This window comes from Marmota flaviventris, chromosome 8 (assembly GCF_047511675.1).
Source record: "Marmota flaviventris isolate mMarFla1 chromosome 8, mMarFla1.hap1, whole genome shotgun sequence".
Lineage (NCBI taxonomy): Eukaryota > Metazoa > Chordata > Mammalia > Rodentia > Sciuridae > Marmota > Marmota flaviventris.
Genome location: NC_092505.1, coordinates 70272284 through 70296378, shown reverse-complemented (window position 1 = coordinate 70296378; position 24095 = coordinate 70272284). Strand labels below are relative to the sequence as shown.

Sequence of the window (24095 nt, the reverse complement as noted above, 5' to 3'; positions counted from 1 at the left end):
AATATCTCTGTTCTCTAGTTCTGATAGCCTGGTTCTTTTTATTAGTCCTGCTTTCATCTGGCAGAAATAACAATTTGAGAATAAAAATCTTGGAAGACAAGCATAAGTACTCTTTTTTTTTTTTTTTTTTTTGAGGAAATGGTTGGATGTGTTTATTTCTTTTTTATTAGTTGCTCATGACAATACAATGATCTTGACATATCATACATTAGATTCAAATGAGATATGAGAATAAGTACTCTTTTGTTTTTAAAAAAAATAATTTTCATGCACAGAAAGAAGCCTTGGGTTCACAGATAATTCATGTTCTAAGTAGCTGGGCTACTGAAGAAAATAACTATGCTGGAATGGTGGGGCAGTTGTGGTATTTAAAAGACTCACAAAAGTGCGAGCACTAAGAAAATATATGCCAGGTTATTGTTAAAGAGTTTTGAAAGTTATTTATAAAAGTTATGTGGTTCTGTTGCATTTCTGTATTTATTAATATTCTCATTGATTCCTTCTGTATTATATACGGGTCCTGCTTGGAAGGTGATTGTTTGTTTGTTTTTGACTTATTTAGATCCTACTCAAATGGGAGGCCTGAGCATGCTGCTGTTAGCTGGAGAACATGCTCTTGGCACACCAGAGGTAAGCCAGTCCCTCATTCCTTTCCACCCTGCTCATGCTGGGGCTTAGGAACACAGACATTTGTATTCAGTTCACATTGTTATTTCTGCAGTTCACTGCTTACAGCTCATGAGCAAACTTTACTTATAATTGTTTTCACTACGATCTGTCTGTGCATCTGGTGATTTGAGAGTAACAGAAGTGGTGTTAATAAACCAAAAGGACACAAACACAAGTCTAGTGGAGATTTTGTGGGTCTGTGAATCTAAAAGTAAAAAATGCAATGTACAGTTAGTTGGCCTTTGCTGTGACTATGTCATGTGTATGTACATTGTGTCTTACAATTCATTTACTCTCTTCAAAACTTTTCTGCTGTTTTGATGTTCTCATTTGGACTTCCTAGTAGAAAAATGATTGTTAAAAATATGAATTTATCCTTCTCTCTAGTACCTGAATTATCTATTTTAAAAATCTGACAACATGGCTTTCCAGAATTGTTTCATTTTTAAGAAGGAAAAGGACGGACCCTTGTGAGCTTGGTTTCACAGTCTAGTTATTGGACTTCTCTTGCTAGTCATTTATGGGTGTGATTTTGATGGGCACATAGTAACAGTTAACCACACATAGTTTGCATTTGTAGAATCTTTTATTTTCCAGACACTCTTAACAGAAGCCAGTCAGATTAACCTGCTGGTCATGTTATTTTAAAACTCTTGGGTTCTTGAGATAAAAATTTTCAGTCCTCATCCAGAATATCTATATAGGGCAAAATAGCCAGTCGCCTCAATTTTATCACAGATCTATACTTTTAACTTATTTTTTTTTTAATTTTGAGAATGCTATGTAGATTATAGTGAAAGCCAATTCAACTGTATAGGCTGCTTATATGAGACTATTGTTATTTATAGTTTATATTTGGGATCCACAGTTGTTGACTGTCTGTTCAGTTTAAATTATTTTGATTCTGTTCAATTTAGTATATTAAAAATGTATATATTTGTTGTATTCTTTAACTGGGGGGGGAAACATTTGTGCTACTTGGTACCTTTGCAAACCCATTATTCAGCATGTTTGTACTTCCTAACACAGTGACATTGTCAGGCATCATTTCACTTGCCTCCACATGGTATTACCTAATGGCAAATCAGGTAAACTCTCATTTAGGTATAGTGTATCCCAAGCATGTTCTAGAGATGAGTGTTGGAATAACAACACACACTTGACCTTTCAACACAGCTGCACTCGTGATTTCCAAGAGTGCTTTGCATTGGGAAGTCAGCATCATCTCTCCTAACAGATTATATGAGGATGGTAGTTTTTATTCCCAACATCTTTTAACATTCTTTCTTACTTTTTAGTGCAAGTATAAATCAACATTTGTAGAATTTCTGGATGATAGTCAAAGAAAGGGATACTTCACCCAAACCCTTTGCTTAAAGTTGTGCCTCGTGGGGTCTTTTCAGTGAGAGAAGTTCTCCTATTCCCTTTTAAAGCATAGAATATCAAAAAAAGCACTTTAAGTAATGCAGTGGTAGATCTTTTATCTCTGATGTGGAAACATTTTGAGAATTCTCAAGCTAAAAGAAGCAAAGTTAAATGACTTATCAAACTAAGGGGAAAAGTAGATCTTAAACAACACAGCTCTGTCTTCATATTCCCTACCCTCACCTCAGAGATATGTGGGTTATTAGTGAAAATAATCTTGACAGATTAGAACAATAAAGCAGTAAAAAAATGTAATCTGGTATCTTTGTAAATATCATTAGTTTGAGAGTTTACTTCATAGATATCAGTAGACTTCCCTTAGTCTTTCGATTTCTGTGCAAAGTCTTAATTATATAATTCGATTATATAATAGAACTTTAGGGACTTATATATGCAGCCAGATAAACATTAGCTAAACATAGTAAATGTATACTTAAAATTTTCTAAGAAATTTAGCGGGAATATAGAACCTTACCCCAGATGAGAGATTCAAAAGTTTCCTATTTTTGACATTTAGAAAAATAACTGTGAAATTTGACATTTACAAAAATTCTGCCACAGGAATGGTTTAATCATATGGCTTTTTAAGTACCATGTAAAATCCTATTCTAAAATATTATTCTTAAAGGGTGGAAATTTTCTTTTGTTCATTGAACTGAGACCTACTCACATAGGAAAAGTTCTTAACAGACTTTTTAAAGTATAAAATTAATATAGGTAATAGATTTACTTTTACTTTAACTGAAACAATGAAGTCCCAAATTAAAAGATTGTGGTTTTTTTTGTTTGTTTGTTTGGCTTGACCTATCTTAATGCTCTTAGAGTTTTTAGAGAGAAATTTCAATTTCTTAAGAGATCAGTAGGCAAATAATAGTAATGTTTGAATTTTCTCTTTTTCCTCATATTAATCTTTCATAATCAATTTGTGGTTTTACTAGGTCAACATTTTTTTAGTGCCTCTTTACTAAGCTCAGGTGGCTTTTATAGTCTCAGCTGTGGTAACTTTGTGTCTAATAAATAAAAGTGGTGAATTTTGATTTATAGTTTCTTGTATTTTTCACACATTTTCTTTATAATTTACTATAATTTGTTATATATTTTTTATACCTGTAGTATAAGGAATGCATAAACTATTAGAGATAATTTTTTAGAAACAACGTATGTTTTTACATAATTTATTAATTTAAAAAATTGATATGTTGAGCAAGACAAACATAAAGAAAAGTGATTTCTGGCTCAAAATGGTAGACTAAGTAAGTCTTTACTGACAAGAATAACTTAAAGAGGAAAAGTTTATTTTTACTCATTCCCCAGCCAAGGTCATCCTGCACACCACTGACATAATTACCTACCTACACATCTCTCCTCATGCTGTTCTCCCACTTAAAGTTTTGCAAGTCTCCCATTTCATTTAGCCTAATTTTCATACTTCTTAACACAACACAGTAATTCCAGTTTTTGTCAGTCAGTCTGATTCCTTTCCCTCTATATTTCCATGGCATCTTACTCTTTAACCACTCTGAGATATCACTGTTTCAAAACACAGTGCATATTTACTTCCATATTTTCCTAGCTATTACTACATTATATGTATGCTTCTTGTGAGAGAAATTCTGGCTTTCCTTCTAGATGTATGTGAGATACTACTTAACTCCTTCCAACTGTAAAGGCTGTTTGTTTTCCCATAGCCCCGTGATATTTCGTCATTATGCATTTATATAATGCAGCTGACCCTTGCACTTGAATCAAGTGAGTTAAAGCTGCAGGAGGGAATTTGAGAGACGGCTTGGGCAAGAACAGGGAGTGTCTTTCAGGAGAAAAGACAGTTTAGGTATAAAAGATTCCACCTGACAATTCAAGGACAACTCTTTAGCACAGTTCCATAGTCCTTATTTTATTCCCCAGCATATGCTGGAATCAAGTGGAATTTAAACTTCTTAAAAGCAGTCATCTTTGTATATTTATTCAATGAGTGAGTAATAAATAAACGTTTGAGTTGGCAAGAGGAGGACTATATGGCTGAGCTACAATACGTACATGCCTTTTTAATTGACTTGTGTTTGCCACAGTACCAAGCATTGTGACACTGTGGTCTTGTGCCCTGCAAAGTAGGAATGGGCCCTAGATAATTCTTACTTCCCAAGCCACTTACAGTGTATAACTGGCTTGATCTTTTTTTCATATTGGGAAGCTGGATCACTTTTCTTTGCCTATAATTTTCACTATCTAAATTGCTCTTGTGGAAAAGATACTGCTACCTCATAATTCTTAATTATACTAATCATTTTCCTTCCTTGGTTATTGAGAATTATAGCTAAATCAAAGGAAGGATTGAATTTAAGGGAAGTTATGTGATTAACAAAAATTCCTTTAGCTGTTTTATTTTTGGGCATATAGCATCACCTAGTGGTTCTATGGATTATTTCAGGGATTATTTCTAGAGACAGCTTCTCTGTCCTCCCCACCCCCACCCCACACACTTATTTTATTAAACCACTGCTCATTTAGTATATTTTCTTTCCTCTTCTTTAACTCTGTATATTCTGTTACATTTAGGAAGTAAGCCTTTTCTAGCATAGGAATGGATGTTGAAGAATTGGTGTTTTTTCCATAAAAAGTGTGCCCCACTTAGCAAAAATGGATAGTTTAAAGTATTTTAAATGCAAACAGCAAGGCAACATAGTACAACACAATATTTTATACATTTCATAAGGTCTGGTACTCTTTGACTAATGCTGTTATCCAAATAGAAGCCCTTTGTGGAAATATTCTATCCTTTTCTTATACATAGGATTCCGTATTGTTTATCAAGCACATATTATTACTATATGCACAGATAAACACACCTTTATTGTACACCTTATTTATGAAGTGCTCAAGAATGAATCCTACATATTGCAATTTCCATTAAACCATTTTTACATTTTGAGATTTTAGATAGAAATTTCTGCCTTTTCAATAAAGATATATTTTGTAATTTTAGAATCATAGCTAAACATATAAATTACTGCATTGAATGGATGCCTTCAGCATAAATTTTAGGGCTATTTGCCATAATTTGTTTTAGATAAACTACTGTGCTTCAGTTTCTCTGTCTTATCTCTCTGTCTCCTCCTGCTGCTGACATTGTTTCTTCCTTTTACAACCTTCTCCTTTTTTCTCGTCTCTACTCTTGGTCCCTTCTGATTTGCTGCTTCTATTCTTCTATGGACTAGAGTCAAGTAAACAAGTCAGGTACACAGGTCAGGTACACAGGTCAGGTAACATAGCTTAGGAGGATCCCATTCTCTTGACTCCTAAATTTTGTTCTGTTTAAATTTTGTTCCGTTTCCTTTATACTATATTGAAGATACATGTTAAATTCACAATGTTTTATGGTAAAAATAGCTCGATTTTAAGAGTGCATGATTTACTAGATTAAAGTGCACAGTTTTAGTGATTCTATTCCTGCTCAGTTACCCATTGGACAGCTTTTGTTGTACTATCTGTTTCAGTCCCTGAGATTCTTCATATTCACACACACGCCAAAAATCAAGTCGGGCAACCAGATACTCATTGTGCATCTGCTCTATCTAATGCATGGTGAGCATGAACATGCATAGACTTCTTTCATGTGTGGGGTTACAGATACCTTGATAATTACTTGCATTTAAATCTTCCATTCAAATAGGAAATTTTATTTATTTAAGACCATCCATCCTGAAGATTTTCAAAGGATATCATTTAACTTTTAAACTTTGGCTTGATTTATTATATAAGCAAATGCAATCTATAAATGACACTTAAAAGAAAGTTAAATTTTCTACTTACTGTTAATATGAACTGTAAGCCATAGGACAATTTATTTCTGCGTAAATGGTAACTGTTTCTCATGCTTCATAGAATTTGAAACAAGAATGCAGTCACACACTGTATAATGATGTTATGACATTGCAGTCAGCGATGGATTGCATATACAAATGGTGACCCCATACAATTCTATTGCCTAATGATAGTGAAGCCATCTTATTCTGTGTTGTGATGTGTATACAGTGACATAGTCTGAATGATGCAGTTCTCAGAACAAAACCCTGGTGTTAAGCAACCCGTGCGTATAATATGTTATATAGGCTTTATGTGTGTAGTTGCTGTAAATGACATTTCATTCCAAGTACCTTTTCTAGATTTCTGTCACATGCATAACCTAGTTTAGTAAAGTTTTATGAAGATACTTTATGCTTTTCATTAAATTACAAGCTTGGTTTTAAAACACATTTTGATTATTATTCAGGATCCAAACACATATGATTTCTTACTGAGCCAGGAAAGTGTTGATATTTTTTAATTCCTAAATTGTGAAGAGACATTTTGATCAAATATTCCCAAACTTTTGTGGATACTAATTTCAGAATTTATTGGCTTTCTTTTTAGTGGAGTTTGTGTTTCTTTGGTTGGACATTTGGCACAACATGCCAAATAATCAAGTGGCAATAAGCAGGTCAGGCTTTATAGCCAAACCTTGGGTGGCAGATTAAATAAAGATTCTGTACCTTCTCCATGGTGCTTGGGAGAAGGTGACCATTATTCTTTAAAAAATCCCAAAGTGACAAATAAATTTTCAAATGTTTGCTCCTGCTTAATGGCCTATGATACTGTTAAAGAAACACATCTCCCCAAATGTTTAATGATGAGATTCAGCAAGAAACATTTTTTTTTAGGATCATAATCTAGTTAGCTGGCAACTATTTCCATAGAGTTCAAGCATCTAATTGATCACTATTGCAACTATTAAAATTAAACTGAAAAAGATTTAGAATTCAGGAAAATTATTATTAAGATTATAAAAGAACATTCTAACTGTAGTATAATATCCTATTTTATGTAAACATTACCTACATCCTCAACTTGAAGAATATATATGGAATTTTAACAGTATTTATATTTGGAAAGTAACATTGGGTAGGAATCTTTTCTTTTTTGTTTTCCTTTTTTCAGAGTTTTACAATAAATTTGGATTATTTTGTAGTCAGAAAACAAACCATGAAAAATATGTGAAAGAAGTAGATTTTATTTGGTTTTGGTAGCAAAAAGCAAAGAGATCAAATGGACAGTAACTTTTTTGTATTTTTTCCTTTAACATGAAAAGTAACTATTTTCCCTACACAACCTGACTTCATCGTTCAGGAAAGTAGGGAGACAACACATCAATCTGGGATTTAGAAGAGCTCTTGTCAACTTTCATAAGTTCATTCATTAAATACTTGTTGAATATCTATGTTGTGCATAGTGTTGGGGAAAATGCAGTAGACAGAACTCCTGGGAGGAGATATACAATAAACAAATATTGATGTCTTGTGATAACTGCTAAAGGGGGATTATTAAGTGCTGGGGAAGACCAGTGTCACTTCCATTTTTGGTTCTCAGTTCATCTTTAAAATGAGAAGAGGGGCTTAGATCAGAGGAATAATTAAATCCTTTCTGTCCTAACATTTTGTAATTCATATGGCAGCTGATTACCTAAGCAATTGTGTGACTCAAATTCAGAAATGAGTTAATTCTTTGAGAGAGAAAGGAAATCTTTATTGTTTGGTACTGAGGATTAAATCCAGGGGCACTTAACCACTGAGCTACATCCCAGCCTGTTTTATTTTATTTTACTTTACTTTTTAATACAGGGTCTCACTAAATTGCTGAGGCTGGCTTAAGAACTTGTGATCCTATTGAGTAGCTAGGATTACAGGTATGTGCCACCATACCCAGCAGGAAGTGTATATTCTGAGATGAATATTTGATTAATAGAATTGTTTAGAGTAGTGTTTTGAATACTTATCAGTAACATAGAAAAGAAATAAAGATATCTAAGTGTTAGATGTTTACCTAACATAGTAAATTATAGGAAAGAAAATATATATCATAAGAGAACTTTCTCTGATTTAAATTCTAATCTTCTTAAGATTAGGTTTTGTGTTGTAAATACATGAAACCCTGAGAAAACAAGAATTTAACTTTAGCTTTTTTTTCCAGAAGAGTTACATTGTCAGATCTCATTTATGTTTTCATGTAGTCAAGTGATAGAAAATACTGAGGAAACACAGAACATGAAAGAAGTAGATTCTTTGGGTTTGGTGGCAGAAAACCAAGTGATCAAAGGGACATCTTTTTAAATATTTTCTTGGGTGAAGTGCTGTCTCTCTCTTACTATTTCTGGTTTTATTTAGCAGTGGAATGGCTACTTGTGTAAAACTGTACATAATAACTGCACTTTTATTACAGTGTTACCTTAAATTGGGGGAATAAAATTGTTCTTTCCTCAGCATAGGAATATTTTAAGTGGCATCTGCCTCCTCGTATCATTCCTGTAAACTTCATGCTGTCTTTCTTTGTTTCAGATGTCCTCTGGTACTTGCAGGCCTGATGTTTCAGAATCCCCTGAATTGCGTCAGAAGTCACCATTGTTTCAGTTTGCTGAGGTAATATGCTGCAGTTTATACTTAATTAATAAGGAAATTGTAAATAAGTTTCAACTTGTACAGATGACAGTGAATCGAATTAATGAAGTCAGTTAACCATAAATGGGAAAATTGAACCAAATCTGCTAAAAGATATTTGGAACTCCAGAGCTCTTAGTTAAGGAATAATTATGAGTTTTATATAAGTTTTCTTTTTTAAAGTCACAACTAAGTATTATTACACTTAAACCTTATTACTAAATTGTATTCATGGATTTTAAACTTATGAATATAATTAGTAATTAAACGTAAGTCGCTGATTTGATAAATTGGAAGGCTGAATCAACTCATGGCTTTTGCCTAATCCCTCCCAAACCTGCCCCCAACGCTGTCTTAAGTCTTAAGTTTCTCTTACTTGAAACTGTAGCACAAGGTTGGTAGTTTTCAGCGTGTTATTTTATGAGTTGGGCCTGTTCTCTTAAAATGCCTTTTGACACTAGTTCAAAGAGATGATGTTAAAAAATACATTATCCTTGATAGCAAGCTTATAGGTTAAAAATGCTTCCTAAAATATCTTTATTTAGCCTAGAACCCTATATCAGTTCCAATTGATCCCCCTACCCCAAACTTTAAACCACCTGATCTTCCCTTGATCATTTGAATTGTCGTTCCTTAGACATTCTCTATCTCATCCTTCCTGGCATTTGCCCATCCTGCCATAGTTTTATACATGGAGAACATATTGTAGTTCAAAAAAGTATTTTTGACACTGTCACAGCAGGCTGAGTATTCCTGAATGCCTTCCTGGTATCACTAGAATGTTAGACATATTTGCTGCAAAGACTCCTTATCTGTCACTTTTCTGCCTCTGTGAGCTCTTCCATGAATTCCAATTGTTTTGCACATTGTTTCCGTAAGAGTTAATGTAACACACAGGTGCAGTGGTGCATGCCTGTAATCCCAGTGGCTAGGGAGGCTGAAATAGGAGTATTTCAAGTTTAAAGCCAGTGCCTCACCTCAGCAATGGTGAGGCACTAAGCAACTCAGTGAGACCCTGTCTCTAAATAAAATATAAAATAGGACTAGGGATATGTTCAGTGGTTGAGTGCCCTTGAGTTCAGCTCTGGTTACCCCACCCCAATTGCTAACATAACCTAGTTTTTATGTAGTCTCTTTCAATTGTAGTTGTAGATGTGTTGGATGAAGTTGGGCCCAACTTTGAGAGCAGAGATTCTTAGCGAATGATCCCTGAACCCTAAAGATCTTGTGAAATCTCTAAAAATTCCCATGAAATTTTGGACACATTAACGTATGAACATTTTTATCATCTCTCCAGCATACTTAAGATTCCAGTGAGATTTCTGATAGTATTGCTTCTATTTGAAAGGTCCCTGGTCAAATATTTTTTCAGGCATTTTAGGCATTACTATTTGTGTCATTAATTAAAATCTTTTCTTATTGCAACATTAATTTTTAAAAATATCCTTTTGCTTGGAACTCATGAAATGCTTTTCAGAAAACAAGGTGGATTATAGCACTGATTCAGTTTCTTTTTTCACTGACCGATTTAATTCTTGAAGAAATGTATTGTAGGTTAGGCTTTTCCTTTTATATAAACTGTTTATTTTTTTCTAAGTTTTGTAGAGGGTTAATAGAGATGGAAAGTAATATCTGAAGTAAGACCTACTGAGGTTGTAATTTCCAAGACTTCAGGAAAATCCTGTGGATTCATATTTGCAGTCTACCACACTTACCCATGGTATTCATTGGAGATTTCTGTGTTTGTGGTTTGAACAAACACAGTAATGTTTGAACAAGAAAAAGTTCTAAAATTTTACCCTTCGATGTCTTCAAAACATTTGATTTAATTTTATCCATTCACGATGGTTGGTTTATATTTAGAGTGTTGAAGAGGATCTGGTTTATTTGTTTTTTCATTCTTATTGAGATTTATTCTAAAAATTCTTATTTGATTCAAAAATACAGTAGAATTGAAATTTTCCTAATGTCTTCAACAATTGATAAAACCACTAATTTCAATCTTTCTCTTAATCGTTTCTCATCCCTAAATATCACTGTGGTACTATATTTTACCCATTTTCCTAAGTTTTCTAGAAGTTACTTTGTGGTTGAGCTGCATTCATTGCTTAGTAAGGATCTTTCCATGGAATTGGTGAACACGGTTACTAATAAAGAAAGCAAGCTTCAGCGGGACTGGGAATGGGCTGAAGTTACAATATCCAAGGTTTCTGCTCTTGTGACTCACTTTCAACCTGTTTTGTAGCAGAAGAGAAGCTTTATTCACATTGGGACAAAAATTAGTAACTGTCTTGCTCTCAAAATATCCTTGAAAGTATTTCTACATGGCTTTCAGCAAAGTTTGAGAGAGGCTTCCACGATTACCCAATGGAAACAAAAGTTTTCCATTAAACATCAAGTGTTGTGTGACAGAATCTTCTATCTATTGTTAGACACAAAAGCATGTTTTGTTTGTGTTGCGTGGAAGGATGCAGGTGTTCTGAAAGAAAGAAAATGCTTTTCATATTTAGTGAGCAACTTCTAAGTTGTGATGCGGTGCCAGGCTGTGTATTTTATGGCTTACATTTTTCTCACCATAATCAGTAGTCATTAAAAAAGAAATTATCACCATCATTAATTTACAGTTGGGAAAAACAAGTTTAGCTGAACTGCCTTGGGTCATGTAGCTGGTGAGTAACAGCTAAGATTCAATCCCAGATACCCTGACCCACATCCATGTGCTCCAACAGGTTTACAGCTGCTTCTCTGCAGAAAGCAGCTTGCAGGTAATAATGTAGGGGTGAGAGAAAGTGACTGGCTTTCCTTGCAGTCTCCAGCTTTTAATAATATATTCTTTGAAAATCATAGAAATATAAAAATTCATTTTAGTAGGTCTCCTTAACTGCTGTTTGATACATACCTGATACCTTTACAAGGGACATGGCAACTAAGCCAAACTCTTTTGTCATTTGGTTCTTTCCAACCATTTGTTTTTAGAAACATGGCCTTTGTCTTCTGTTATCATTTATACTGTTCTTCTAAAAGGGATTGAAAGTGATGATTCATGTCTTAATCTTTATAAGTGTCTGCAGTAGAAATATATGACAAAATCTAACAGTCTGATATGGGAAAATGTCCTTGTACATTAAAAACAACTTGTTTCCTTTCAGATATCTTCAAGTACATCCCACCCTGATGCTCCTACAAAACAGTGTCAAGCATCAGCCTTGTTTCAGTTTGCAGAGGTAAAGCTTTCTTTTTTTAAAAAAAATGTTTATTGCCCTCAGAAAATATATTTATCTCAGAAACTACTGAAATGGAATTTTAATAATGTATAGTCAACTTTAAGCATGGCTGTTGCCATTATTAATGTAATACACAGAATATTTATGGCTCTTTGCTGCCTTTGGTATAATCATAGTTGAGTCAGTTCCATATTTTATACCCATTTTATAAACATTCATTAAGCTCATTCAGAATAGGTACTTACCAGTAATCCATTTATTTTATTTTACCTTGTTTTTAATTTATTTTAAAAGCTTAGAAAAACTGCTGTCAACATGAAGGCCAGAAGATTCCAATTTGTTAAATGTTTCCAGTAGTGAAATTAGGTGCTATAATTCATGAATAACGTTCTCAAAGCAGATGCAGTGGTGAATATGACCTGTTAAATCATCAGTACTTAGCTTTCGGTGTGATGTAGCTGCAGCCAGTGTTTTTATTAGTGTTTAATCCCTGACTTTGATCAGGTTAGCTCTTACAGGATCTCAGGTTTCTTCAGTTTGTCAGCCAGACAGAGCACATGCTAGAGAGTACTTTCTTGTTGATATTCTGAGGAAGCAGATCTGATATGCTTGATTTTGCCACAGAACCCTGGCCTCAACCATATGCTCGATCCTGTTGAGCACTGTGTGACAAATAATAAATCTCATATGGTTTATGAAAATAAGATGCTGCCTGCTTTAGGTCTTTCTCCTTTTGCCTTTTTATTCCAACAAAAAATGCATATCAGAAAGTAAGCAATTTTTAATAGGATTGAGAGAATGAGAAGCAGGACTGTTCTGTTTAATATTAATGTATTGAATTACTGTGATTCATTTGAATAAAGAGGACTGCATAAATGAAATGTAAAATGATATCCTTTTGGCAGGAGAAAATCTAGCATCTTCCTTTGGAAAAAAGAGAAAAAAATTACTCTAAGCTTTCATCTACCCTCTTTCCCGCCAAAATGCTACTTCCTCTTGGGATGCTTGTATTAACCACTGTGACTTTGTGTCAGCAGTAGGCTGCTTATGTGTTAGCCTTCTTTGCCACAGTATTCACTTTAGTTGCTGAGGGCTATTGTTTACAACTGGTGACAAAAATACATAATGTTATCATTTCATAAAGAACAATTTGCTTGATGAATCTGAATAAATTAAGATTTTATTATAATTTTCCATTCTGATAATTAGGCTGCTGTTTTCGGTGTATGGGAAAATGGTTTTGTTTAATAGCACATCTTTTTCTCTGGTTGTCAATACCCATTTGTCTGTTCCTAATAAGTTTTTAAAGAGTTAAGAAAGAATTTTGGCATGTTGACTAAGGTTATTTTTAATATTGATAACTGAGCTGTTCCCATCCAACTTTTCAGAAACATTTTCTTGAAAACAGAATTTGCCATGTATTCTGTTTGATTAAATTCTCTATTCTGCAGCATGAATATTAGAAAGGTATAGTGGCTCAACTTTGACACACCTGATATTTGCATATGCATTAACTACCAAGAGTATTCAACTTAATGTAAAATGTCAATGTGAGATATCTGAGCTGTCTTGGTTGGTGTCCACAGCATGATTAGATGTTATTTAAAAGATATTCCATCATTAGATTCATTAGGAGCCCCTGAAGCCCTGCAGCAGTTCCAAGGGCCTACTTTGATATTATACAGGCACTATCCTGTGATTGTGCAGAAAGAGATCCTGTACCTCTCTTAAAGTAATTCGTCTTTGCTGCTTAGCACACTCTTCAGAAGACTCGAGGATTCGTTCCTTGACTCTTAATTTTATTAAGTTTATTTTCTAAGGAAGAAAAGAACTTATTTGACAGGAGAGTTGTCCCACTGCTCAAGAGCACTTGCCTCTGAGGGCTTTTGGTTTTTGACAAGAAGAGTATGTAGGATTTGAAGAAGCTTAATAATATTGTTTATTTGAAAACTTATTAGGAGCTGTTTCAATGATTTGTAACATAGGAAGGCATGCATGATGGAAAACCCAAAATTATATGGATAATGTAAAAAAGTGTTTTCTATTATGTTCTAGAATTCAATGCAATTCCCTATTCTCAACTCTAAGGGTATTACTTTTCCTAGTTATATTTTGCATAGGTTGATGATATAAGCCCTTTCAATTTCTAAGCAAATTAAATAAATTATGGCATCTTCTGTTAGTTTTAAATGTTATATGTGTCATGTAAGAGAAGTTCATGATACTGTAAGGATATATGTCTAGTCATTTTCCTCTTATGACAAAGAGAAGCTTAAGCTTAAGTTTCAATCTTGATCTGACCTTCTGTCAGCCCAATACTGGGCTGGTTTATTTAAAGTTAAAAAGAACTAACTAGCTGGGCGTGGTGGCACACACCTGTATTCCCAGGGCCTTGGGAGGCTGAGACAGGAGGATCTCAGCTCAAAGCCAACCTCAGCAATGGAGAGGCACTCAGTGAGACCCTGTCTCTAAATAAAATACAAAATAGGACTGGGAGTGTGGCTCAGTGCTCAAGTGCTCAAGTTCAATCCCCAGTAATCCGCCCGCCAAAAAAAAGCTAGGTGAACTAATAAAATTATCTACTAAAATCTGCCATGAGCATGTATATTACAGTAGAAACAAAATGGGCTATAATTACTATGATGATATACCTAAAGCTCTTATATCTCATGATACACCATCACCTTTGACAAACAGAAAAATCTCATGAAATTCTTGTTCTAATTATTTTGTAGCAAAACTTTACAAACTTTAAAGTATATCAGTGTCACCTAGAAGGATAGGTGAACCTCACTCCCAGAATTTTTGATTTATCAGTGGAAGTGTGGGCCTGAGAGTATGCCATCAGGTTTTCTTTTAGGAAACCACAATTTAAGACACTTATCTCTAGTTATCTTTTTTTAATCCCCAAATTACTAAATTATGATTGTTTTGACACTCTACTATATCTGTATGGCCTCATTGGGGAAGGGATGGAAAAGAGGAAGGGATTGGTAAGTAATTGAAAATTGTCCAGTGGACCATTTTATACCCATCCCTTTTCAGAGGGATTTGGTAGATTATTACTTAGTTAGAAATGAATGTTCATATAGCTTAAGAATCAATTAGGTCTTTAAAAAAAAAAATTTTATGTGGTACTGAGGATCGAACCCAAGACTTCGCATGTGCAAGGCCAGCGCTCTACTGCTGAGCCACAACCCCAGCCCCTCATTTAGATCTTTTTAATGTACTTATTTTTTAATGTTATTTTAAAACCAAGCATCCAAAATCCTTTGAAACCATTCCTGCTAATTTCATATACAAACTCTTGGAGAGATTTCTCTATACGATCTCTTAGAAATGGGTCATTTATTGTGTAATATATTTGTCCAAGAAACCTACTTTTTAAAAAACAAATAAGCCCTGGGCACTTCTTTGGGTTGAAATAGTTTTGTGTGTGTGTGTGTGTGTGTGTGTGTGTGTGTGTGTGTGTTTTATTTCACATAAAGAAGGATTTTTTTTTTCCTTAACCATAGTTTTAAAGCCTATCGGAGTAAACCTATATGGAACCAGGAAACTCAATAAAGCACATTTTGTTTATATATTCCTTATGAATGTTTACATTAAAGGGAAGAAAATAATATATCTACTTTATTGGATCTAGAAAGAAATAACAGAATGCAGAGACTTGCATCCCATCCCATTTCTGCCCGTCTCTCATTCCATATTGACATCCTTATTTCATCCAGATTCATCTCAGCTCATCCAATTTGCTATTACTCTGTGTTTCCAGGCTCTGATTCATTAAGTTGGTCAGAATGAGTTCCCTGTCTGCATCTTTTGTTGTTTACAGGTAGAATGACACATCAGTCACTTTTTAGATCTGGTTTACTGAAGACTGATGACCAAACACAATGCCAGAGAGGGAGCTATTGTTTTCCATTATTTACCAGGTCTAAAAGCCATGACCAATTCGCATTCTCTTCTCTTCTCTGTGGTATAGTAGATATTTACATTGAAAAATTACATATTTACTTTAAAGACACGGAGAGCTAATTTAGATGGTTTAGAGCTTATTTAGATGGTTTAGAGCTAATTTAGATCTGGACATTAAAACTTTCCTTAGAAGATACTGTCGATAAAAGTACAAGCATAATCTCAAAAAATTTAAGGTTTTGTCACAATTGGATATAAACATTAAGTCCAAATTTAAAACATTTTATTTCCATGAATTCCAAATATGTTATGGAATAGTACACTTCATAAAAACATCATATACTTACACTGCAACTAATTAGTGGACATATTATGTATTTTATTGGAACTGTTAATACTCCTTTAAAGATAAGGAAGACCAGTTGTCCTCATATTGTACAATTGTTCTTTGATTTTTTTAATTCATTCAACAATTATTAGTCATTTTTCTCCAAGGCTACAATGTTTATGATACCCCTTGTGCTTGCAAAAAATTCCACCATTACCTACTTTTATTCTGATCATTACCACCTGTTTCCTTGGTGCATTTGTCTACCTTAGGCAAACATAAAATTAGTAATTTAATGTCTAGAGTGGTAATTTTTCTTAGCTCTTTGCCTTACCTCATGTACTCTTTCACCCACCATTTTGCCAACCTTTATGGATGAGTACTGTTTATCTGACTATCACATAATAGTCAAAATAGAGACTAAAATGGAGTTAATAGACTGGCAAGCACCATCCAATTTGAGGAAAGTAAAAAGCATGGCCATGAACAAACTATGCAGTATTACCCTCTAGTGATGCCATCTACCATAAAATGTGAACTTCCTCCATTGCTGGACAGTCATTGAAAAACTAACATTAACTATGTTGTTCTTACCTGAAAGGATACATGTCTCTTAAGTAGGAGATTATTAGCAGAGGTGAACAGTGGCAATACAAGAAATCAGCACTGTGCAAGCAGTGCCTAAGATCAAAACTACTAGTGTAGATGAGAGTCCTGAGAGGACATGTGTGACATAAAAAGAGAGCTCTGATACAAAGCCCTGAGGGGAAAACAACATTTAAAGAACACTGTAGAAGGAAGAGCTAGCAAAGGAGAGTGACCTGAGAAGTAGGACCCTACTGTAGTAATAGAATCCCAGGTGCTACAGAGAAATTCAGATAAGGATTCAGCCATCAAAATTAATATCTGTCCAGTTTTCCACTAACCTACCACCCCAATTAAGAAGTTAAAAGACATTTTTAGGAAATACATCTTTGTGTGATACCACTGAGTCGTTCCACAAAAATTTTATTGTTAGGAGATTCTGGAAGTGTTGGACCTCCCCCACATGCCATTTTGGAAATCAGGTTTCTAGCAACCTTAAGCATAAAATCTCACCCCAGCCCTATACCTATAAATAGGTAAAAATTCTCCCAGAGGCAATGAGAAAAGCTGTTCTCATTAACATAGGGAGCTCCTTTTGGAAGGCAAAGATCCATTTCAGTCCTCCACTCAAGTCAAGAAGCTGTGCTTTAATGGAAGGAGACCTGATAATGCATCTGTGTAGTCTGTAGTTCTTCACAGAGCTGTGCTCTGCATTAGGCACAAGATATGTGATAGTAAACAAACACAGCCCTGGAGCAGAGACCTATGCAACAAAAGCGACAGCAGAGGGAGCCAGTGGAAGAACTAGAAAAACAGCTTGGGCTGTGTAGTGCAGCTCTGTCCTGTCCTTCAGCAATTCTTAATTGAGCAGCAAGTATACTATTCTACAAATGACTAAATCTAATATAAGTAGTATCCTCAGGCTTTACAGTTTTTTAACTCTGCTCGATTTCAGTTTGTAACCAACTTTTGGAATTGTACTAAAAGGGTTTATGTTTACCAGTGTTCATAATAACTCATTAGTACTAATAATTGTATCTCATATTGAGAGCATAATTATGACCTCAGCACTGTGCTGCTCACTAACATGAAATCTTATTGTCTCATGTAATACAGGGCAGGTGTTGTTTACATATTGAAGGTAAAGTAAATGAGGCTTAAAAGTTTTCATTATTTGAATTAAATCCACAAAGCAGAAGGTAACGAAGGCCATCTCCCTTCAGTTCTATAACCTTAATTCAAAGAAAGCAGAAAGTAACGAAGGCCATCTCCCTTTACTTCTACAAACTTAATTCAAAGAACTGTCGTTTATGTTCACTACCTCATTCCTAAAGTCACTAAGAGTCAGTGGTAATTAATGAGTTTGTTTTCTCTCAGTCTAATGATAAGTAATTGAATGTAGCTTATATAAAAAAAAGTAGAAGTGACATTTATTAGTAAAAATTTGGCTAGAGGAAAATATTCCAAACTTCAGAAAGATTGAACCCCATAAGTCATCTTCTAAAGGAAAGCAAATGATCAAAGTAAATATGGGAGGCCTCTGTTAAAACCTATTGCACCTGGTGGAAGAAAGTGTCCTCATGACTTTCTTAAACTTTACCTTTTATGATGGGCTTTGTAGGTGTTTAAATATATCTTCTACAAAGGCTCTACTCAGCAGGATTTCTTGGGGAGAAATTGCTCAAGCAGTGAGCACTTAGTCCTTCTAGGACTTCTAGAATCTCCTGTGAGTCCTGGGTGTCACCTGTAAGGATATATTCATCAGGCAGGATTTTTTCCTGAACAATTGAGGAACAACTTTGTCTGAACTGGGAAAGAATTCAGAATCACAAAGAACCTGGAAGTGTAGACCATAGCTAACCATGATAGAACTTCTCCAGGAGAAGAATGTGTATATCTTTCTCAGCTCTTACTGAGACTAGAAATTGAAAATGAAGTTTTCATATGAAAATAAGGCAGTGCTAATTCATTTTTTATCTGTGCCCAGACACCATTTAACCAAATTGCCAGAAAAATATGCAGTCAATGTAATGTTATGTATATCACTGTACCACAACATAGCGTAGGTCTGTACAACTTGGATTCCTGTCCTTGATTATCAGTCTTTGAGTGTACTTGCAATATGGCCAGGGTCAGTGTTTATAAAAAAAACTTTTAGCTTCCTCAGCTCCTGTCATATTGCCTACCATATTTATTGCCTAGCATGTATTCTCAAAAAAATCTGTTGATTCACTTGATGCTGTCTTTCCACAAAGATCCCAAATATTTTCTTAAAAATTAACCAATTGCTTGAAATGCAAAATAACTCTAAATCTCTTTTATTTTTGGCCTATTGATGAATTTGGAAACTTATCAAAGAAACAGAAATGGAAATGCTTATCTTTTTTAAGTTTCTAGAGTTCAAACCTGGAATGTGCAAGATAATACTCTTGTCATTAAATGGGCACTATAGAGACACCTGTTTTGTTTGTTTGTTTTTATTTTTTAATTGTTGATGGACCTTTATTTTATTTATTTATATGTGGTGCTGAGAATCAAACCCAGTGCCTCACACACGCTAGGCAGGTGCTCTACCACTGAATTATAACCCCAGCCCCATTTATTTTTACTTTGGAGCTGCCAAAATAGTTCCTTTTCCCCCCAATTTGTTCTAATTAGTTATACATGACAGTAGTAAAATAGTTCTTAAAATGATCATCCCAAACATGATGTGTTCAAAGTTATTTGGTACTTGGGAGCAATAATATTCCCATAAACGATGGAAATTTCTTATATGTGTATAGATGGAAGGCAAAGATTCTGGTATCATAATTAATGTTCTTTATGTCAATTGTTTTCGATATAGATCTCCTCAAACACTTCGCAGTTGGGTGGTGCTGAGCCTGTAAAACGCTGTGGGAAGTCTGCACTCTTTCAACTGGCAGAGGCAAGTTATTGTGAATATATTGAGATAAGATCTGCAGAGGTGGAAATCACAAAATAATTATAACTGTTCCATAAACTGTACATCTCACCTTTGACCATAAAATGTGTTATATCTAGTTTTCAACAATGAGAGTTAACCTTTAATTTATGAAAAAGGAATTTCAGTACTAGAAGTCATTAAGCTTAAGAAAGGTTATGCAGAGATATCACAAAATCTATTTTCAAAGGTAATATTTTAAAATAAGGTTTTTTTTGTCTCTTTAGTTAAGTAAGTCCAGTGGAGCACAGAATAGCCCATGTGTTATGGTTTGGATGTGAGATGTCCTGCAAAAGCTCCTGAGTTAATGCAGGAATGCTCAGAGGTGAAATTATTAGATTATAAGAGGAATGGGCCTTGTTAGTGGAATGGACTTACTGGGTCGTAATTATAGACGGGTGGGGTATGATTGGAACAGGTGGGTCACGGGGGTTGTGTCTTAGAAGGGTTCATCTTCCTTGTCCTTTACCTGCTTCCTTCTCTCTAATTTTTGGCTACCATGAGGAGCTCTGCTTCCCCACCATGCCCTTCAGTGGAAGGCATGTTGTTCTGCCTCACCTTGGGCGTAGAGCAGTGGCTGACCATGGACTAAACCCTAGAACTGTGAGCCAAAATAAATTTGTCCTCCCCCAAATTGTTCTTGTCAAGTATTTTAGTCACTTTGAGAAAAAGCTGACTAACATACTGGATTACTACTTTTCTCTCCTCTATTCTCTTCAACCATCTATAAATTTCTAGAAGGCATTACTTTTAAACCAGGTTGATGTTTTAATTTTTTTTAAGTGAAGGATTCACTGGCATAGTCTAACATTATATTTTTATAACATCTAACACTTGTACTTTTTGATGTGACATGGATATAAAATGTTCTCATTCCACTGAGAAAGTATTTAAAAAAAAAAATGTGCTTTTATAAAGCCTGCAAGAGACAGAGCCCTCCCTTGGTAGGTGATGGGTCAGGTGGGAAGGTGCCAGAAGCAGTTGTTGTTGGGCATGCACAGTAGCTTGCTCTGCCAGGCTGTGACCACTTTGCCTCAAGGGAACGTGTGAAAGGAATGTTCTCAGCACCAGGACACTATAGACATAGTTTTCCCTGCAATGAATTACGAAGTACAGAGTGAATGAATGATGAAAAAGCTTTTCTGCCAAACCCATTCTCTCTCGCTTTTTTTTTCCAGTGAGTTTCCTCTGAGCTCTTTGGTGATACAGTTCTTTTATATATTCTTTGTAATGTATTGAGCTTAATGAGATGACATAAGATTTCCTAAAATTTCTAAATTTTATGGTAGTTTGTATCATAAACATTTGGAAGTTTTAAATATCTTTAAATCAGGTTTTTAAAGCCTAGCCAGATTCATATTAGAAATATAAAAATACAAAGGCCTGAGATAGTAGTGTATATAAACAGTGGAACAAACCAGCCCATTGTTGTCTGACACTGAGCTGACGTGCTGCTTGTGTAAGACAAATTCAGACTCAAATGGAGGGCTTCGAATGGCTGGAAAACTCAGAGAAAAACTTAGGGAGACAGCAGGGAATTGTTCTAAAAAGAACTACATGAGTCACTGTAAACTACTGCCTCACACACAACTGAAACAGTGAAGATCCAACAAAGATCCTATGGAGTTGGACTTCTAAACAAATCTTAGTAAACGAAGAGACAGAGGTCATGAATTTTCTAAACTGCAAAATTTGTTAGGACTAGACATTTGAAGGAAGTAACTATTTTCCTTTAATGATAATGTGTGTATGGGTCCTCTGATTTTTCTGATTATGTAATTTGTCTATGTGTGTGCATGCACATACATATAAACATAACATGTTTACTTAAGTATTAACACTAATTTATAAAACTATCTTTCAACATGCAATATTTATTTTTACAAACCTGTTTTTTTTGTTGTTGTTAGAAATGTGTGATCCTTTGGGATACTTAGCTGTGAGCAGTGCTAAATGAATTTGTCTTCTCATTTTCTTCCAGTCATTAAAAAAAAAGATTCCTTATTAAATCAGAGCTCATTAAAAAGAACATTCTTCTAATTTGTAGGGATGCGTCCCAAATATGAAGCAGATGCTATGGTTTAACAGATGTTTGAATGCTGGAATCATATTTTAAAGGGGTAAAATGACGGAAATAAGCCTATTCCAATTATAGCAAATCAGCTTATACTCAGACTTAGGTTTTTATAATATTTGAGTAAAAATATATGCTTTTGATGAAACAGGGTTGCTAAAAAATAATTTACCAAGAAATTCTTTTCACATTATTATTTGCACCTCATGAATATGATGCCACAATACCAAAAGTACATTTTAGAATGACATTCTAAAGCCTTTCCACCTTCTGATTAAACATAGATATATGTACAATGGATTAATCAGCATTGTCAAATAATCACTAGTAGATAAATGTATCCTTAATTTTTATCCCATTTTTTTTTAGCAAAATAGAATATTTAATTATTCTGGTGCCTCTTAACAAAAAAAGTAAGTATAATAAGATATTGAAGTGGATTTTTCCTGTTGAGTAGACCTCATGCTATTACCTGGAATCTGAGGAGACAGCTTGAAATTTATATATTCCAAGGGGAAATTCATCAAGAAATACCTTCCGATTTGGACAGGACCTGTCTCATGGGGTTTATAATCCAGTTAGTATCCCTTACACTTTGAGAGGCCTCTCATCCCCACTACAACCCCTAAGTCATCCTAGGTGAGGAGACATCATGGGTGTTGTGGTCATCTGGAGCATATCTTGCTTTTTTCTTTCCTTGGGAGGAAAGCATAGAAGTAACTTCTGTTCTTTACCCCTGCCCCATCAAGGGACCTGTAGGGGATCCAGGAGAACCACTATTAAAGATTGAGGGAGGAACATTCAAGAAGTATCTTCTCGTTCTTTACAAAAAGCAAGAAATGTTTTAGACATAAATTTGCTATGGCATCCGCCAGGCAAAAAGAGACCAAAGGAAGTTGGCAGCAGTGAGAAACTTGGAATGGCCTGCTACATTCTTAGTTTTAGCATTGTAAAGATGTGTTTCCCAAGGGTCAAGTGAGTACATAGAAAATAGATTGGTTTGATCAGACAAGAGGCCACTGGAGGCCAATGGTGCCACAGTCTGGCTGGGCACAAATCACGAGCCACTCAAGCAGGAACAAACTTTATTTCCAAACTCCACCAGCACACTCCACACACACTCCCCGGGAACCTCTCTCCAGTGCCACCCACGCGGCTCCTCCAGGCACACACCACACCAACCGGAAATCCCTCCTCTGGACCTTTCCCGAACCCTCCAGGAATCCCCGTGAGAACTCCAAAGCAGCGGGCAAGAGCTGCCTCATTGCCCAACAGTAAAGGTCAAATATACAATTCAATCAATCCAGCATCACAGCAATTATATATAGCTTAACTGAAATCATCATGTCAATGGTTCACTTCACCTTTTAAACATTCCCCTGGCAAATGCCAGGCGTCATACCGAAACTGTGGCTCTCAACACAATGGGGTGGGATTCATAGAGAACAGATCTGGAACAGTCTTCCACAAGAGGGAAAAATATAATGGAGATGCCTTTGCTGGGGGTACTCTGATGCACACCCTGTGGCAGGAGTGGCATTCAGCTGGTTTGTGTTGAGCTTAATGAGATGACGGACAGGTGTTTTTTCTACTACTGGTAAAAAGCTTGTGACTCAACCCCCTGAGTACTCTTGCCACAACTTGGCCAGCATCCCTAAGCTCCCCTGATTCTTCCACCAACTGTAGGACACAGGAAGGGTTCTTCCAGCCCTGCAGCCACATTACTTATGATAATTGGCATGTCCCCCTGTTAAATATGTTTGTATATCACCCTTTCCTATGGCATTCCCCTGAGAAAGTCATGGACTCTTTTGTAGAGTTAGCAGGGACCAACAAAAGAAAGACATAACCATGGGCAGTTAGTTTTATCTTGCTGTCTTCTATGACTAAACCAGAGGCTTCAGACCTTGTGAAAGGCCAGAAATCAGCTTAAAACTAAGCACTCACCTGCCGGCTGATGCTCACCCTTCCCCAACCACATTCTCGTGAGCAGATCTTCTAAAGCCAGAGTTGTTGTTAACTGTCTTCTCCTTGGCAAGCAGCAAAAAATGTTTTAGATGTGTACTTAGTGCTGTGATCTGTACCTACCTAGCAGGAAAAAGAAAATTGGATGAAATCAGCAAAAGGCACAAAGAGACTTGGATAGGCCTGTGCTCTTGGTTCTGATGCTATAAGGACTCACCCCTCCCCATGTTCCCATGGCACTGCAGCCAAGAGATGATGCCCTAGGGAAGAACCTGATTTGGGCACATGATTGGCATTTTGATGGGTAGACTTTTAATAGCTGAAAATTCTAGAATTTATTTTATTTATTTTTAAGAGATTTCTGCTGAGGTCAACAAATTAGGAAAAATACAGTCCTTTTTGTTTGAACCCCCAGGAGGTTTGTGGTGTTCAGTTAATCAGTTAACTTGAATTGTGCAAATACTATAATATATTGGTTTCC

The 24095-nt window shown here is 35.3% G+C and overlaps 1 protein-coding gene across 8 annotated transcripts in view; it reads left to right on the top strand.

Moving 5' to 3' along the window:
- The window catches only part of Bbx (BBX high mobility group box domain containing), a 263082-nt gene that overhangs the window by 192378 nt on the left and 46609 nt on the right, over positions 1–24095 (top strand). For all 8 annotated transcript variants that reach the window (XM_071615384.1, XM_071615383.1, XM_071615382.1 and 5 more), the window contains 4 exons: positions 563–630; positions 8463–8543; positions 11711–11785; positions 19459–19539. In XM_071615384.1, coding sequence (XP_071471485.1) covers positions 563–630; positions 8463–8543; positions 11711–11785; positions 19459–19539 — 305 coding nt within the window. The remainder of the gene's footprint in view (positions 1–562; positions 631–8462; positions 8544–11710; positions 11786–19458; positions 19540–24095) is intronic.